Here is a 16,295-nt window from a genome sequence, read left to right on the forward strand (position 1 = left end):
CATAAAGCATGAAGTTTGTATTTTCTTCTTGTTTTGTGTGTAACAAAGCCTGCGTGAATGCCCTGCTATGAAACACAAAAATCACAGTAATTCCAGTAAAGTTTGTCTCAAGAGAAAAAAAGCTAAAATCAATAAACTGTCAGTAAACCATGATCAAAACCTCCAAAGGTAAAGTACATCTCTGTATCTGTTTCCATGCGTGTCTCCTCTGGTCTGTCAGAGATCAGTGGGAGTCTGTTGTTGGGGGACTGAGTTTCAGCGGTCAGCGTTCATCTTGCGTAGCTTCGCTGGCAGGTTGTCTTCCGGTCTCCCTCCGGCTGAGAGCAGTGGGCTGTGCATAGGGACTGGAGAAGGGGACAGCGTGGGTGTTAGGCTGTGCTGGTACAGGTCTCCGGTAGACTGGGTCATGGGTTCGAAGCCCACTTTTAGGGACTTGAGTTGCAGCCGATTCTCCGCCTCGGGTCCTGTTGAGGAGCTGAGGCGTTGCAGCTTTAGGGGCAGGTCTCCTGTGCTGCAGGCCTTCTCTGAATGCTGGGAGCTGAGCATAAGCACCTTCCTCTGTAGGTCCTCCTTCCCGGATGAACTCATCCTCTGCAGCTTGCTCGGGAGTCGACCCCCAGTCCCTCCCCTCCTTTCCTCTGATATGTTGATGCAATCCACGGAAAACACCCGGTGACGGTGGCCACCGTGGCTCTCTGTCAGTGTGGGGGTAGGGGTGGATAGAGGAGATGGCAGTGAATTCTTCTCTTCATGCTCCTTGACGCTGTACGGTGGTGTCGGCACCTCAAACGTGCTGTGAAACTGAGAGTAGTCTACCCTGAAAAAGCCCTCCTCCAGTGACATCACAGGCAGGAAGCGATGGCCCCATAAAACCTCATCCTCAGTATATGACGTCCGTGCCTGGCATGTCATACCTACAAGAGAGTGACAGGAAAGTAATAATAAATCAATAAATGGGGTTTAGCCTCAGCAAAACAACGATTGGCTGATAAGTAGGAAAGTGAAAGGGCAACATTCCCTTTAATTATCTGTTTTTCCACTCTGCTCTTCTTTATTGCTTAATGCTCCTTCCTGTTTACCCTAGTCCCATTTAAACACATACTGGAGATTGAATACAGTATTTTACTGTCAGGGTTACTTTTAAAAATATACTTCAATACCATTCCTAATTTCTTGTTTTAAAAATGTAGACAGTAACCTAAGTATCACAATATTAAAGTAACAATACATTTGTATATTAATGCAAATCCAGACGAGAGAAAATAATTAATTAATAAAAGAATTTTGGCATAAAAATGTGTCTTCTGATTTTTCTTTACTTTTCTTTAAGCATATTCAGGCATTAGCCTACAGACCTACAATGAAAGTGCAGAACACATGACCACATTGGTTTCTCTCTGCTGCGCGAGACTCGTAAAGTGTTGCGCTTGTGCATGGTGGTGTAAGTTATTTTGTTGAGTTGCCTCTCAGTGAAGGAATTTTCTTGTTAAAGGTAAGAATGGAAGAGGTGAAGCTGTAATGTGTGTACTTAATCTGATTATGACTTTTCTGTAACGGAATACAGTTACATGTCTTTGTGTCGTTATTATGTAATGCTGCTCCATGTGTTATGACGTTTCCTGAAAGGGAAGGATTCTCGCTAATTCCCATATTAAAGCAGAAAAACTGCGATTATTTCTACATCATGTAATTCAATATTCTAAGGACATCACCTCCTAATGTACTGAAATGGATTAACAATGATGTGTTATAGGACATCTTTATGAACCATTTCAGAAAATTACATTTATGTGTCTTTAAATATTCCTTACTTGGATGCCGAAGCACTGGTAGTTGAGTCAGATTGTTGTGTGCTGTTAATGTGGGTGAAAGGTGAGAGATTGTAATCAGTGTGGCTTATGTTGGTCCTGATAATTGACGGTTTGAATGTGGTCGATGTAATCGGCTGTCCCCAAACACCATTTGCACATCAATGCATCAATGTCAAGAGTCATGAGTCCTGTTTGTACATGTCTTTAATGTAACTTGTGGTGTTGATTTTGAATCTTGCTCTTTTTGCAGTTGTTAATTATTTGTCTAAAATTCAAGGATGTTTCTACTCATACTGGGCGTGTGCCTGCTGTATGCAGAATTATAACACTTTTAACCCCTTAAAGACACTTTTTCCATTTGACTTTAAAATTGTAAAATCATTTTCGTGACATTTGGATGGAGGTTGTCCGTGATCAGTAAGCACTTAGTCCATATTCTTTCTGATCCAGTGGCTCCACTTCCACCTGAGCTTTTCTGTTAAAAAAAACACAGTTGGCTATAGAGTGGGAGTCTGAGACCGTCCCTCTGAGGGATGATATGTGCACTGTTATGTCATAGCCTGATGCTATTCCAGGCTCACTACTCATCTTCATCCAAAGAAAAGTCAGTTCTCTATTTATACAAAGGTCATTGTTGTTGTTTTTTTAATTAGCCCAGAGGCCTGGCTTTAATCACAAGGCTGAGTCTGGGATAATTTTATTTCCATACCAGGAAAATAACTGTATTTGTGCTGATGGTAGATGCATAAGATAGCAGTGGTGCACTGGAAGCTTGTGGGTTTTAGAGCCTGACGGGCATGCCAGATTTGTTTCATCAGTCAGGTGTCATATGGGCATTCAACCAGCTGGTTAATGTTTGTTGCAGCTTCCATAAAATTAAAAAGCCCTTAGCACAACTATGCAAACACTTGGCAGATAGCGAGAAGAATGTCCCTGAAGAAGATTTTATGTAAAATTCCTGGCAGTAGCCTTCACTGGCACTGTTTATAGAGTGCATTATGATGCTTTACATTTTTTGTGAGACTATTTGAATCATGCTTAACAAGAATCTGAATTAACACACACTTGCAGAGAGGTGTGTGTCATCTGCATATTAGTGAACTTGCAACCTGCCAGTGGAGTCAATACGCCAGAGCAAAAAAGAGTAACCTACATAAAGCCGTGATTCCATTTATTAATTAATTCTCTTTAGCAGCTTACACCTGTCCAGAGCCATATACTGTTTCAAATCTGACAGAAAAGCTTTCAGTTTTGAGGAGAAACACCAGTATCACCAAACACCAATCTCCTTCTGCTTTTCTGATGTGTAAAAACAAAATCAATACTGCCTCTAAAATGTAATCTAAAACTGTCATAAATATTAGAGAGACTTCATTATAATCTGTCTGGTTGTGTCAGCAGCAGCTGGATTTGAACTGGATTCAGGGTTAATGGAATGTCTGTCAGTGTGAGGATGACGGAATAGCACTGCACATGGAAGGTGTCCCTGCAGGGGCTTCCCTCGTTTACTCCTCGGCTCTGAGCACCTTGGCACTACAACTAAACTTCTGGCTGCACCCTGATTTAACGGTTTTATCAACAGAGCACAGGCCATGTTGCCTGCATGCCTCTGCGCTTCCCTGCTGATCCCTTCCTCCTGCTCTAAGCCTATTCAGCTCTGTAGTTTCTTCTACAGCAGTGGCAAAGTGGGGGTGATGGGAAATGGATAGAAGCAGAGCTAAAAAAGAAAAGAGGGAGAAGGATTTATTTGTATTGGAGTTGAGGGAAGAATCCTCCTGTTATATGCAACAGACAGAACAGTATTATTACTGACTACTCCAGCATGGCAGCCAGTAGTTCACAGCGGTGGCTGTATAACAACGTCTCACAGGCTCAGAATTACCTCTGCTCTCAGCTGTCTCAGAAAAAGGGAGTGGAACTTCAACTAAAACCTGGGTCATTCATCAAAGTGACATGTGCATCTATGACCACGGGCTTTTATTATGCACTGTGTGGGCATAAACCGATTCTGGAGTAATAAAATATCCCTCATAATTCAATGAGGTTGTCATTCTCATGTGTTGCTCTCATTCTCACTTTTTTTCAGCTCTAGCGCTCTTCAAATATGCAAAATTGAGGCAGGGAAATGAGATTTCACTGTTTAGATTACGAGTATCTGTTAGATAGGAATTTGATGTGGGTTCATATTAATAAAGGAATTTACATTTAGATTGAGACTGAGAAGAATGAAGAAAGGAAGCAATGAGAACTTGTTAGGAGTAAGTGCAAAATGCATCAAAGGAAAGATGTGAGAGAAGTGAAGAGTCCCTCACCAGTGGTCTCCACGATGCCCTCGAGGATAACAACAATCTCAAACTGATCGTTCTTGAGGGAGCGCTGAGATAAGTCAAAAAAGGGGCTCTTGGGATTGATTTCATGGCAAATGGTGAGGGGAGACACCAGGAACAACTGGTCTGCACCTGTCCCAAAACCAACATCCAGTTCACACTGGTCCAGAGGCAGGAACTCACCCTCAGGTGTCTGACGAGACTGAAAGACAGTAAGAAAAGAGTCAAGTAGACAAAGAGCCAAGAAAGTGGAATAGACATAGAAAACAGACAGGGAAGAGAAGATTAATGCACATCATTATAAAGCACAATAAGAAAGATTCTTGTTCTGGCACAGTTTGTATTTCTTATGCCTAATTAAAGAGGGTGCGCATCTTCTGTCCAGTAAAGTAAATGTACTAATGGCACAATGTAAAAACATTCCATTACAAGACCTGCATTCAAAATGTTATTTACAGTAAAGGTCCCATATATTATGTTCATTTTTAGGTTCATACCTGTATTTTGAGTTTCTACTAAACATGTTTACATGCTTTAATGTTCAAAAACATGTTATTTTTCTCATAATATCTGTGTGATTATACCTGTATTTACCCTCTCTCTCAAATGCTCTGCTCTGGCATCCGTCTCTTTAGCCCGAAAAAGCCCAGTCTGCATTTCTGGGACTTTTGCATCTCCGACATCACAACCGTACAGAAGTCCCGGCAGCTCATTTTTAGCCATAGTTTCTTAATACAGGCTGTGTGCATTTCTATGTGGATTGATATATATAATACATTTTAAAAAGTCAGGAATCTTGCTTTTTACAGTATAGGACCTGTAAGTAAAAGTATTAGCAACAGTTAGCAAGTATCAGAACTTAAAGTACTCTGCAGCAAAATGATAGTATACGACAATATCGGAATACTGATGCATCGATAAGCTTTTTTTAGAAGCCACCGAATGTCACATATGTACATTTGATTTTATGTGAAGTGTTTTTTAATCAGCAGAAAATGAAACAATAGGAGAAATAGCACCCCAAATAAAATACGTTTACTCTCTGTCTATCTCAATTCTGCTGTGGTGCCCTGTTTGCATTGACCACAGACTGCTTCACACTGATTTTTAGAAGAACTTGCAGGCGAACGTATGAGACAGCCGTGTTTGGACAGGACTTGCCCACAGTGTTAACTGGTGCGGAAGCATTTAATTGCCCTGATGACGTTGGACCTCAGCACCCAGGTTCTGGATGCTTTTGCCTCTTTCCTGTCTTCTTTTGTCTAATCAATCTCTTCACCTTGTCTCTTCTTGTTTGCTTCCCTCACTTAGCAGTCCTGTGTTACCCAAAACTCCCTTAAATTTTCAACCATTTTCTTACAACCTGCTGTCAGAAAAGAGGCTTGCAGCCTTTTCAAAAGCTCTTATATATTAATCATGTGAAGTATTTCAATGTAAAACCTTGCAGGAATGACTGTCCTCGCTAAAAAAAGTTAAATCTGGATATTTGTGTGTCATTTAAGAGACAGATATCTGACCTGATTATCTTTGCAAATCATTACATTTTAGATAATGAGGAGCAGGGTTTCTATGGTGGTAATAGTGAGATAAGATTTCATTCTCTTTTTTATGTAACAGTAAAAAGTAACCTTTTCTACTTAAAAGATCACAACAATTCTGCAGAATTCTGCAGTTAATTAACATTAAAAGAAACTTAAAATAGCAAAAGCAAATTTTTATACTCCTCTATTTCTACATTGTTTAATCTACAAATAATAATTTGGCACCAGCTAACCACCCACTCACCCACACTATCCCTTCCCCACACACAACTTCATAATGACCACCCACACAGATACAAACACACACACACACAACCACACTCCCATGCCCTTTCTCTACAACCCTTTCTGCAATTTATTGCATTTTTTTCTTGTTAATCTTAAAATAATCAACACGTTACTTCCACAAAGGCCAGTTTTTTTGGAATGTGTTGCAGGCATCAAATTCAAACTGAGTAAAAATTTGCAAAAAAAAATGTATCAGTTTAAACTTTAAATATCTTGTCTTTGTAGTGTATTCAATTAATATAGGTTGAAAAGAGTTTGCAAATAATTGTATTCCGTTTTCCGTTTTATCCCCAAAGCAATTTCAGTCAAAAGCAACTGGACTTGGTTATTTGTCTAGGAAGACGTTTCACCTCTCATCCAAGAGGCGTACATGAACTGATGAAGCTGAAATTGCTTAAGGGATTAATTCAAAAAATGATTTGGGTAGCACACTTTATGCATAATATGTACGGGGGATTGTAACATTGTTGCTAGCTGTTTTATCAAATAGTTTTGTGGGAATGGAGGATAAAAAGATTTATGCCAGGTTTCAAAGTGAGGGCATTTGATCTTTGTGTATATTGGGTTCACTGCACCTCTGTCTCGTCTCTATCATCCAGACTACTCCTGCAAGGCAGCAGCTATAGCAGTCAGAGCCTGATTTCATCCTGACCTCCCAGTGACATTGCCCTTTAGGCTAGTTTATCCCTCTGAGAAGCAAACTGTGAATGAAGTATCAGTAAGCAGGCTTTGCATTGCCAGAAAACATTGCTTTCTATTTCTGTCTCCTGTGAGCATCAATGAGATGCTCTTCTGGATTTATGTTGGAGAACCACTCTCGTGTCAGGGGTTGGCATTGTTCAGGTGCTTACAGGCCGCTGAATCCTGTTTAGGGTGGATATGGGTTATCTGGTGATAGCTAAGGGAAATTCTGCCTTTCACTTTCTGTCATTGTCGCCTAAGATTAAAATGATGGATGGCTTTATGTAAACAATGACAGGCAAAGCTCCTTACACAGACCCCTTGGCACTCTCCTACGCTTCTCCCTGCACAAAGATCCTCAGATAGCTGAGCTTGTCTGATTTTTTTCATGTTAATCTCACATAAACAGATTTCTCTCCACAAGCTCTGACATATCAAAACATGTCAGGGACTTCTTTTAAATAATTTTTGTCCTTTTGGGGAAATTGTGCAGCAAAAATCACGTCCGAATATTCACCAACCCCCAGTCAACCTATCAGCTGCTCATTATCATTAGAAAGGCTTTGTGGCTTGTTTCATGCTCGCCAAAGGAGCGTTTCAGTGGTGTGAATGATACTCAATGGATGAAGACAGGTGATAAATAAAATTGATTACACCTAAAGTGGCCTGATCTTCCAACCCAACTCTACTCCATGCTCTGCTGAGCCTGGATCAATCAGTAGCCTGAGAGGGGGATAGAGTAGCTCGTAGGCAATCACGCACACCGACAAGCCTGCCGAATTACACAGGCTTCCTCTCTGCCAGTCTGCCTTCTCTGTACATTTGGAAAGGTTGCGCCAACATTTCAACCAATCTGGCCAAGCTGAGTGAGATGAATTTGTCAAATTAAACCAAAAGTTAAATGAACAGGACAGACCAACATGGGGTGCTCCTGGTCTCATAAACCGGGAATATGAAAAACACGTACTAGACATGTCAAAGACTACACTCGGATTATAACTAACTAACAGGACTATTGCATTATGCATTATTATTCAGTTTTTGTTGGAACAGTATGAAGCAATACAATTCAACAGAACCACAAAATACAGCCTCTTAAATGATCATAAAGGGTCAACAAACACTCATTATAACCATCAGGAAGGAAGGGTTTATTGCAGGACTGCATCCAGCTCGTAACGTACAGTGGCTTGCATGGTCAGGACCTCTTGGCATCACGATTTTGATGCTCGGGGTACCTCTTTGGTGTCGTTTTTCACTGTGCAGGGTATGGTTAGGTTTAGGCAACAAAATCAAGTTGGTTAAGGAAAATATTGTGGTTTTGGTTAAAATATGTTTGTTACATTACTTACATATGAGATATTTGTAAAGTTTGGTGTAGGGCACGTAGGTAAAGTCAGTTAAATATGTCACACAGGACATCAACGGCACTCTCCTGGGTAAAAGTCCTGTTTGTTTTACTCATCCAACCACCACGTTCTCGTCCCTCGGCCGACATTATTTCTCTTTATACAAGGTCATCTCACTGCACCGCGGTCGAGCAGTTGGAAGGCCCGCTCGCTCACGCAGACGCTGAAGGGGGCCTTATACATTGCTATCAGTGTTTAAAGGTCACTGACCGAGCTGCCGTATTTTAAGAGTTGTGAGTGAGAATGAACACCACATGTTGAGAGTGCATGAAAATCAATTAAAGCAAGCAGAGAGGTTCAGTCAGCCTAAAGTAATGGATAAACAGTTCAATAGTTCAGAAAAGGTGATGGAAAACAATATCTTTTCACACTAAACTGGCTAAATCTGAAAACTTCTTCAGGTGTAAAAATTGTTTTTCAGGCTCTACTACTTTTGGCCACCAACAAAAAACAAATTGTGCATCACAGTCAGCATCAGAGACACATCCTGGTTGCTCAGTCACACTTGGTTAAACCTTTGTTGTGTCATCTCTTTTGCTCCACAGTCACCTGCTCTGTGTTCTGTATACAGCCAATTCACAATTCAGTTTCTGTTGTTAACAACAAAAGCCGAACTAAAGCATAAAGTCATGATTGGATTGCAGCTCATAGAAGCTTCCTGTTAGCCAGGTGAACAGCAATTCTTATTACATTTAAAATGAGTGATCACAAAGGGACTCTAAAGAAAGGGAGACTAAAGAAATCTGCAGTCTAAATTGTGCTGCCACACAGTTCCTGGCTGGGCTGAGCATGCAGACCATTTCCCACTAATCTTACAGATGTATCGGCTCTATACAGCATAGAGGGTGCACAAGTATGTCAGCTTGTTGAATAGAGGGCCGGTCCAAGTTACTTTTACAGTGAACTGGATATTTCTGTTGTTTATTATCCTTTCACACAATAACACTGACAGAAAGCTGTGGGCAAACCCATAAACAATGTCTGCTGGCTGTTTTTCTCAGGTTTACGTGTATTAATGAGCTGTTCACACACATAACCGAGTCTTCTGCTCCATCTCTTCTTCTCTTCTGCAGGAAAAAAATGTCTGCATTGTTGACCATCCGAATTTTGAATGACCAATTACTGCTTGCTTAAGTCAGAACTCAATAAGCTGACAATGATGGTCCATTAAAAGCTAAGAAAAGACCACCTTTTTTGCCAGAATTCACATTAATTTTGGATGATAATACAATACATAGACAATACTATTTCACTTATTTGTTTCTGCAAGTTGTGCACATGGCAATTATTTCAGGGTTAAGGTAAAGTGTACACTTTGCAACACTTGTTGTCAGTAATTGGGTCCAAACTCAAGCTTCTGGCATTAAGTCAAACCAGAAGCCCATCCACCACTCCAACCTCTTACATCCCACCTTGCTATATTTAAATGGGAAGCTATTACATAAATTGCCTTCTGCAGAATTATAATATGAAGAATACTGGGCTGCTCTGAAATGACTAATTAGCAAGTTGGTGTATCACAAGTGAAACGGCATCAAAATTTGATGGTGAATGTGGTAAGGAAGTGAAGTCAAAGTGATTAGGTGGCTGTAGAGACTCCACCTAACTTTTAAAAAATGGTATGAGATGTTGTTGTGGAGACACTATGCCTGCAATGTACTTTTTATGTCTTATGCTCTGGTTTTGTTTCCTTCCCTGGAAAGTGTTTTCATCCTCAATGTGACATTTCAGTGACTTTAGCGGTTGTTGTGGCACAAATGGTGCCACAATGTTCGTGGCCAAAAAATTGTTTTGTTGTAAATGTGCTGCCACCGATTTACTACTTGGGTGTGGAAAGTGCTGCAATGAGGCTCGTATATTATATTCGTCAGAAAACTTAAGATGTTTATTCAAGAATAACAATGAATTATTGCGTGTGTGCGTGTGCATTTTTAAGCATGCACACCTCTACAGTAAAATAAATCCTATACAACTGTGTACTATGAATTATTTAGAGTTCAAACCGTGAGCAGTCCAGAGTCTCAAGGTTTTCTCATTCTGGGGCTTGCTAATCAAGGACTGCAGGGCTTCTAGGCCTTTCTTTCCTCAGCCCTCCACAGCCTGAGAGTATAAATCTTATTAGATAACAACTGGAAATCAATTTCAGTTCTAGTGACTAGTGTATACAGCCCATCCTGCAATCCTCTGGGGAGATCTATAACTGAGAGGATTTCTCTGCCTTATATTGCTCCACTACTCGCACAATGAAAATATTAAGAAGAAAAAAACGGTTGTAATTCTTTTTTTCTCGTCCCCCCTCTCTTACTGCCAACCTCTCTCCATCTATTTCACCACTTTCCATCACCTTCAATCAATTCCTTCACTCTCTCCACCCCCCCAGTCAAACCTGAGTCATATTTTCAGCTAGGATGTTCCACCAGGAGGCCCTCTGAGGCTGTCATGGATGCCCTGCCGAGCTGCATTTCAACTGCTTATGGCGGGTCTCTGTATGACAGCTTCTTCCATTGCTCTGTCTCTCCCTTCTTTCTGCTGTCACCCTGTAATCATCCGCGACAGTTCAGCAGAGCGCTGGTGTGCAAACACGCAGCGCCACCAACAAGTGGCTCCAATTTAAACAGGCTGTGTCATCTAACAGGGCTGTGTAGATCCAAGTTATTGTGATGTTGCAACTTAAGCTATCATCAACAAGCATCAATTGTGCATATATAGTTGTGGCTTTGTCACCGTGCTGATTCATACCAGCCATGCGTGCCAACTCACACTCTCAGAGTGCTGCTGCAGAATGAAAGGAGAGATTCTCAACTAAGGTGGTACCGAACAACAGAACCAGGTACTATCGACAACTTTGGAAAACCAAATAGAGTGAGTTGTGTCGAGTCATACCATGCAGTGGACAAGCAGCATACTGTATAGGTGCTTTCAAATCTCGGGTAGTGCGATTCATTTGAGCTATTATATCATGAAGTGGTGTCAAAGAAATAATTAAGTTTTGATTGTAGAAGAGTTTGGGTGCACCCGGTTAGATTTTATGTCTTGGGAGCTGTTCATTCACTCAGTTTTCTCTCTCTCTCTCTCTCTCTCTCTCTCTCTCTCTCTCTCTCTCTGTCTCTCTCACTCACTCACTCACTCACTCACTCACTCACTCACTCACACACTCACACACACTTGCACACAATTTTCATAGTTAAAAATGCTTCCTCTGCCAGTAATGTCTGAGTATTTATATGTTGAGGTATGACTTGAAGAGGGTTGCAGTTCAACAGCACCACCAACATATCTATACAGGAACTGCACTGAAGGCATTCAGTCTGAAATATGACGACTAAAGTTTTATTATTAGAGGGTTTTTAAACATTGTACGTGATGTGTGTAATATCCAAAAGTACGCTCAGCCTAAACAATGCGTTTGTTCGAGCACAATGACTCATTTGTTGTTGTTTTTTTGTGTGTTCTGTGCTCCGGCAGAGTTGCTGCAAAATATTCTGTCTCGGTAAGAGAGTCTTTGAAGCGAAAGAATAAGGTTAGACCACAAAGCCCTGGAGCAAAAAAAAAAGAACACTAAGGAGCACGCAGTGGATGCTGTATTTCTTGAACCTCACAGAGAGAGGGGATGAGGTTCGCATTAAGGTTTCAGAATTGATACTGATTGTATTTCTTACAGTCCAGAAGGAAAGGTAAAAAGAGAGCCCCTGAGACTCTCTTATTATTTTTAAGTAACACAAATTCTGATTGGTTCTGGGAGCTCTAAAAAAAAACCTGTACCATCCTACTATGAGTTAGAATCAGATGTTAAATTAAAGGCTGAGAGCTTCTGTCTCAGAAGTCGATGTAGGCACGTGTGATTGTACTTTCTGCCCATGGGGCTGCTCACTTCCTTCACGCTTCCTTCATGCTTGTAACTGCGGAATAGCTCGGCGCTCCTTGCCTCCCTCCCTGCCTGCATGCATCATTAAGCTAACCAACGCTGTGCTCGATGTGGCTGTGTAAAAGAGAACACGGACATAAACAAGCTCCAAGTACCTCACTAGTGCTGTTTGTCTTGTTTATGGCCAATTTTGCACACTGAACATGGATGGGGCTGAAAGAAGCTCTATTACGATGATTAAAAGAGGAGCCAGACGATCATGCTACTGTTTGTGGTCGATTTCTGCATTACTTCTTTCTAGAGGTTTATTAGCTATATTCATCCTAACATCTGTTCTTTATTAGTTGATAACCACCACACGGTTGGTATATCAGAGCCAAACGCACAACATTGTGACTAAAACAGCTGAGTTTGTTGTCCTTTTACGTTGTGTCATATATCTCAGGGAAGACAAATGAAAAAATATACCCTCAAGAAAAGAACGAAAATAATGCATTTTTTTTATGGATGCCATCAATTCTTTTTACACCTGCATGGTCTCTCCCAGGAGTGCTGTTTTTACGGACTCCAGTGATCTGTTAGTGCGTGTGAATCTCCCTCTCACTGCTGATTCACACAGCATAGTGTTCTGTGTCACATCCACTTACTGACACACATCTGTCCAGGTGTCACCACTGATGCCGGACACAATGTCGACCATCCACACTGCGGCCCAACAGCCTTTATGTCTTATCATAGTGGTTTGAGATGTACCTGGCTGCCACTCATCTTCACCGTCCTGCAGCTGAAGGATTATGGTAATGCTTCCTTTAGCCTGTTTTGTTTAACAAGGCGTATATTGTGTAGTGGAACCATAAGCTTTGGATAAAAGAACATTCAGACCTACAATATCATTCCTTTTCAGATAAGAGGACGGTTGGGGGAATAAAGATTCTTCAGATACCAGCTGTCAGTCAAGGACACAGTCATTGTGAAAAGAAGAAATTACTTTCTTTTTTTAACTTTCTCTAAGCTTGCACTATCTGCATAGGTTAACAGTCTGCAATACTTTGTTTTAAAATGTCACACTGCTGAGAGGATATCATGCTATCAAATGCAGCAGCCGAGATTCTTAGAGGTCATAATAAGTTATTTATACTGCATATGCATTTAAATGTAACTCGGTGTATTCGTTTTATCATATTGCTTCATTGGTGAAAGAAGGTGTGATTTATCTACAGCCTGAGCTTCTTCACTTGGGTTAGTTTTCAGAGAGGATCTGGTGTTGAGCTTACCTTTATGAGTTTGCACCTGATCTGCGCGGACACCATATGGCTGTTCCGCAGGTTGCCCACACGGAACATGAGGCACAGTTTGCCGTCTCGCTGAGAAATCACTGCGTCCTGACTGAACATGAGCGTCTCTGCGCGTTTCTTAGGTTGGGACATTTTTATGAACATGCAGCCGATGAGAAAAGCGTCCACTATGGAGCCCAGCAGTGACTGGAACAAGAAGAGTATGATGCCCTCCGGGCACTTCTCTGTAATGTACCGGTAGCCGTAACCGATCGTGGCCTCAGTCTCGATGAAAAAGAGAAAGGCTGAGGGGAAGTTGTAAACATTGGCCACACAGGGGGTGTAGGAAGCGTCGTGGCCGTGATTTAGGTCTCCTCTGATATAAGCGATGATCCACCACATAGATGCCATGACCAGCCAGGCGATCGTGTAAGTTAGGATGAAGATGAGCATGTTCCATCGCCACTTTAGGTCTACCAAAGTGGTGAAGAGGTCAGAGAGGTACCTGCTGGTCTCCCCGCCGAGGTTTCCGTGCTGCACGTTGCAGCGACCGTTCTTGTCCACGAAGCGCTGGCGTTTCTTCTTAACCGGAGCAGGAAAAGTAGTAGCCCGATTTGTGTTAACCACCTGGTAGTCCTCGCCAAATTTTCTACGAAGTGCCGCCATTTGAGCTCTCCTGAAGTGAAAGGAGGACGACTTGCTGTTTAATCCATAGTTTTTGGTTGTTTGAGCCTCCAAAACACTGGTTACCTGCAGTGCGTAAAATGCGCCATGGCCACTTTAGCGCGCGTAAATCCTAGAAATTGTGTCAATGTTTTTAAAGCACCGATGCTATCCGTTTGTTATTTAAAAAATACCCACTATTCTCCCAATTATTTTACACGACATCAGGAGATCGCTGACTGCAGCTGTGCGCTCTGCTCAGTCTCTCACTTACTCACTCTGACTGCCGTGGTGCTCACCAGCGGAACGAAATATGAGGAGCTGTCTACCATTCACAGCTTCTGGTGGGCTGTGGAGGATGAAGATGTGAGTGTGAGTGAGGGAAGGGGGCAGGGAGAGAGGAGGGGAGAGTTACACAAGACTGCATCCGTATGGGGAGAGAGAGACACCCACACACACAATATGACTCTTCTGTGTAGTTCATCTGGTCAATTAAATCATTGTATGACTTAATTTATTTATGAATTCATCAGTTGGCTGATGTATTCATTCATTCCTCATAAGTGCTTACTTTAACTCTCCATTGTAGCTGATGCTCTGTTATGATTAAGGGTCACACACAGATTCTGAGTGATGAGATTGGGAGATCTTTGCGCTTTCAAGATAAACTGTGCCATCTACTGGATGGACAATCTATGTGCACATGGGATCTAATAGGAGCGATATTGGGGGCATTGACTAATTGAATTGCAGATGGGGATTCTTTGTGCCTCTATTAACCTGTGTCATATCACTAAAGCTCATTAAATTGAGGTTGTAATTTTTGAATTAATTAACAATAATTGGAAAAGTGTACAACAATTACTAAAAATCTTCTCATTTTCGAGACTTCTTGCTTTAAATAATTTAAAATGTTCCACACGGCCCAAAGGCTATGCCCATTTTAAGTCTGACATTAAATCTGTCCTTCTCCTCTTTCCTGCGTGAACCCTTCTTATTGATCTAGACATTGGATGGCTGCTAGAGAGGAGTATCCTCCCAAAGGACAGTCCTAAAAAGGATTCTCCGCCCTTGGCTCTCTCTGCCCGTTATTCAATCAGACAGAACACAAATGTCTGCACTGCATGTGTGTACAACTATAAAGCATGATTACAGTTTCAGTCACACAGGTGGGATGAAGACGTCCTTCTAATCAACGGACCCTCGTCTTAATTGCTTTTTTTTTTTGCTCAAGTAACCCTGCACTACACAAAAAAACAAATCCAAAATTCATCCATTACAGGATTTATTGATGATGTATTCTTTTAAATGATATTTCAAGTATTTTGAGCATGTCAGGGCGACACACCAGAAAATATAGCAACAGGCATAAAGTGTAATTTTTTAAAAAGAAAATAAATTTGAAAGCACTGTCTCCTCACAGCGAGAGGGTTCCTGGTTCGAATCCCGGCTGGGGCCCCTCTGTGTGGAGTTTGCATGTTCTCCCCGTGTCTGCGTGGGTTTTCTCCGGATTTTCCGGTTTCCTCCCACAGTCCAAAGACGTGCACGTGTTAGGTTCATTGATGACTCTAAAATTGCCCTTAGGTATGAATGGTTGTCTGTCTCTGTTCGTCTCTATGTGCCCTGTGATAGACTGGCGTCCTGTCCAGGGTGTACCCCGCCTCACGCCCGATGTCAGCTGGGATCGGCTCCAGCCCCCCGCGACCCCGACAGGGACAAGCGGTTAAAGATGAATGAATTAACTATTTCTTAAATAAAGCTGCTTCCCTTCATGCGTCCACAAACTCTGACTTCGAATCGATATTAAGATGTACGTTTTGTGCACCTTTTAGTGACTCTAAAGAAGCAATAGTCGTAATAACTTACTCTGTCGCCAGTTTATTGTGTACATCTAGCTGAAAAAATAATGCAATCTAATGTACAAATCCTCCAGTAAACCCTCCCTTCATGAAGGTTATAATTGAAACTGTTTGTCAGAGGTGTTGGTTTAACTTTGTTTATTATAGAGGATGTAGTCTGTGGTGCTGATGAACCGCATCATCCAGAGAGATCGCTCTGTGAGTTAGCAACCTGACAATATGGTAAAAAAGACACAGTATAATGAATTAATTAAATAGCAACTGGAGTGTCAAGAGTCAAGAGATCTTCATTGTCCCCGTGGGGCAATTTGTAGTACAGTCAGCAGCTATCTTTAAAATGCATTTTCATGTGTCATCAATACATTAGTCTGTATGGTGGTTTTTTTAATTGTCCTGTACACATTCAGACCATTAACATAGCGGTACACAAATATTTGCTATGTCAACATATAGTGGAGATAGCCATATAATGGTGTCTAATGGCAGAGAATGAAGTCACTCTCCGTGTGTGTTATGATCCGAGTTTCTCTGCTGTTTGCTTTTGGAGCCAGTCTGGCCACCCGTGCATGTTAGTGCA

At 41.5% G+C, this 16,295-nt stretch overlaps 1 protein-coding gene across 1 annotated transcript; it reads right to left on the reverse strand.

The window, feature by feature from the left end:
- Positions 1-255: 255 nt before the first annotated feature.
- On the reverse strand, positions 256-13,862 carry kcnj19a (potassium inwardly rectifying channel subfamily J member 19a; the record flags this gene model as incomplete). Its single annotated transcript, XM_083930584.1, has 3 exons — positions 256-914; positions 4,124-4,340; positions 13,197-13,862. The coding sequence occupies 3 exons, from the start codon at positions 13,860-13,862 to the stop codon at positions 256-258; spliced, it is 1,542 nt and encodes a 513-aa protein (XP_083786710.1).
- Positions 13,863-16,295: the final 2,433 nt, after the last annotated feature.

Source organism: Echiichthys vipera (assembly GCF_963691815.1).
Source record: "Echiichthys vipera genome assembly, chromosome: 17".
NCBI lineage: Eukaryota > Metazoa > Chordata > Actinopteri > Perciformes > Trachinidae > Echiichthys > Echiichthys vipera.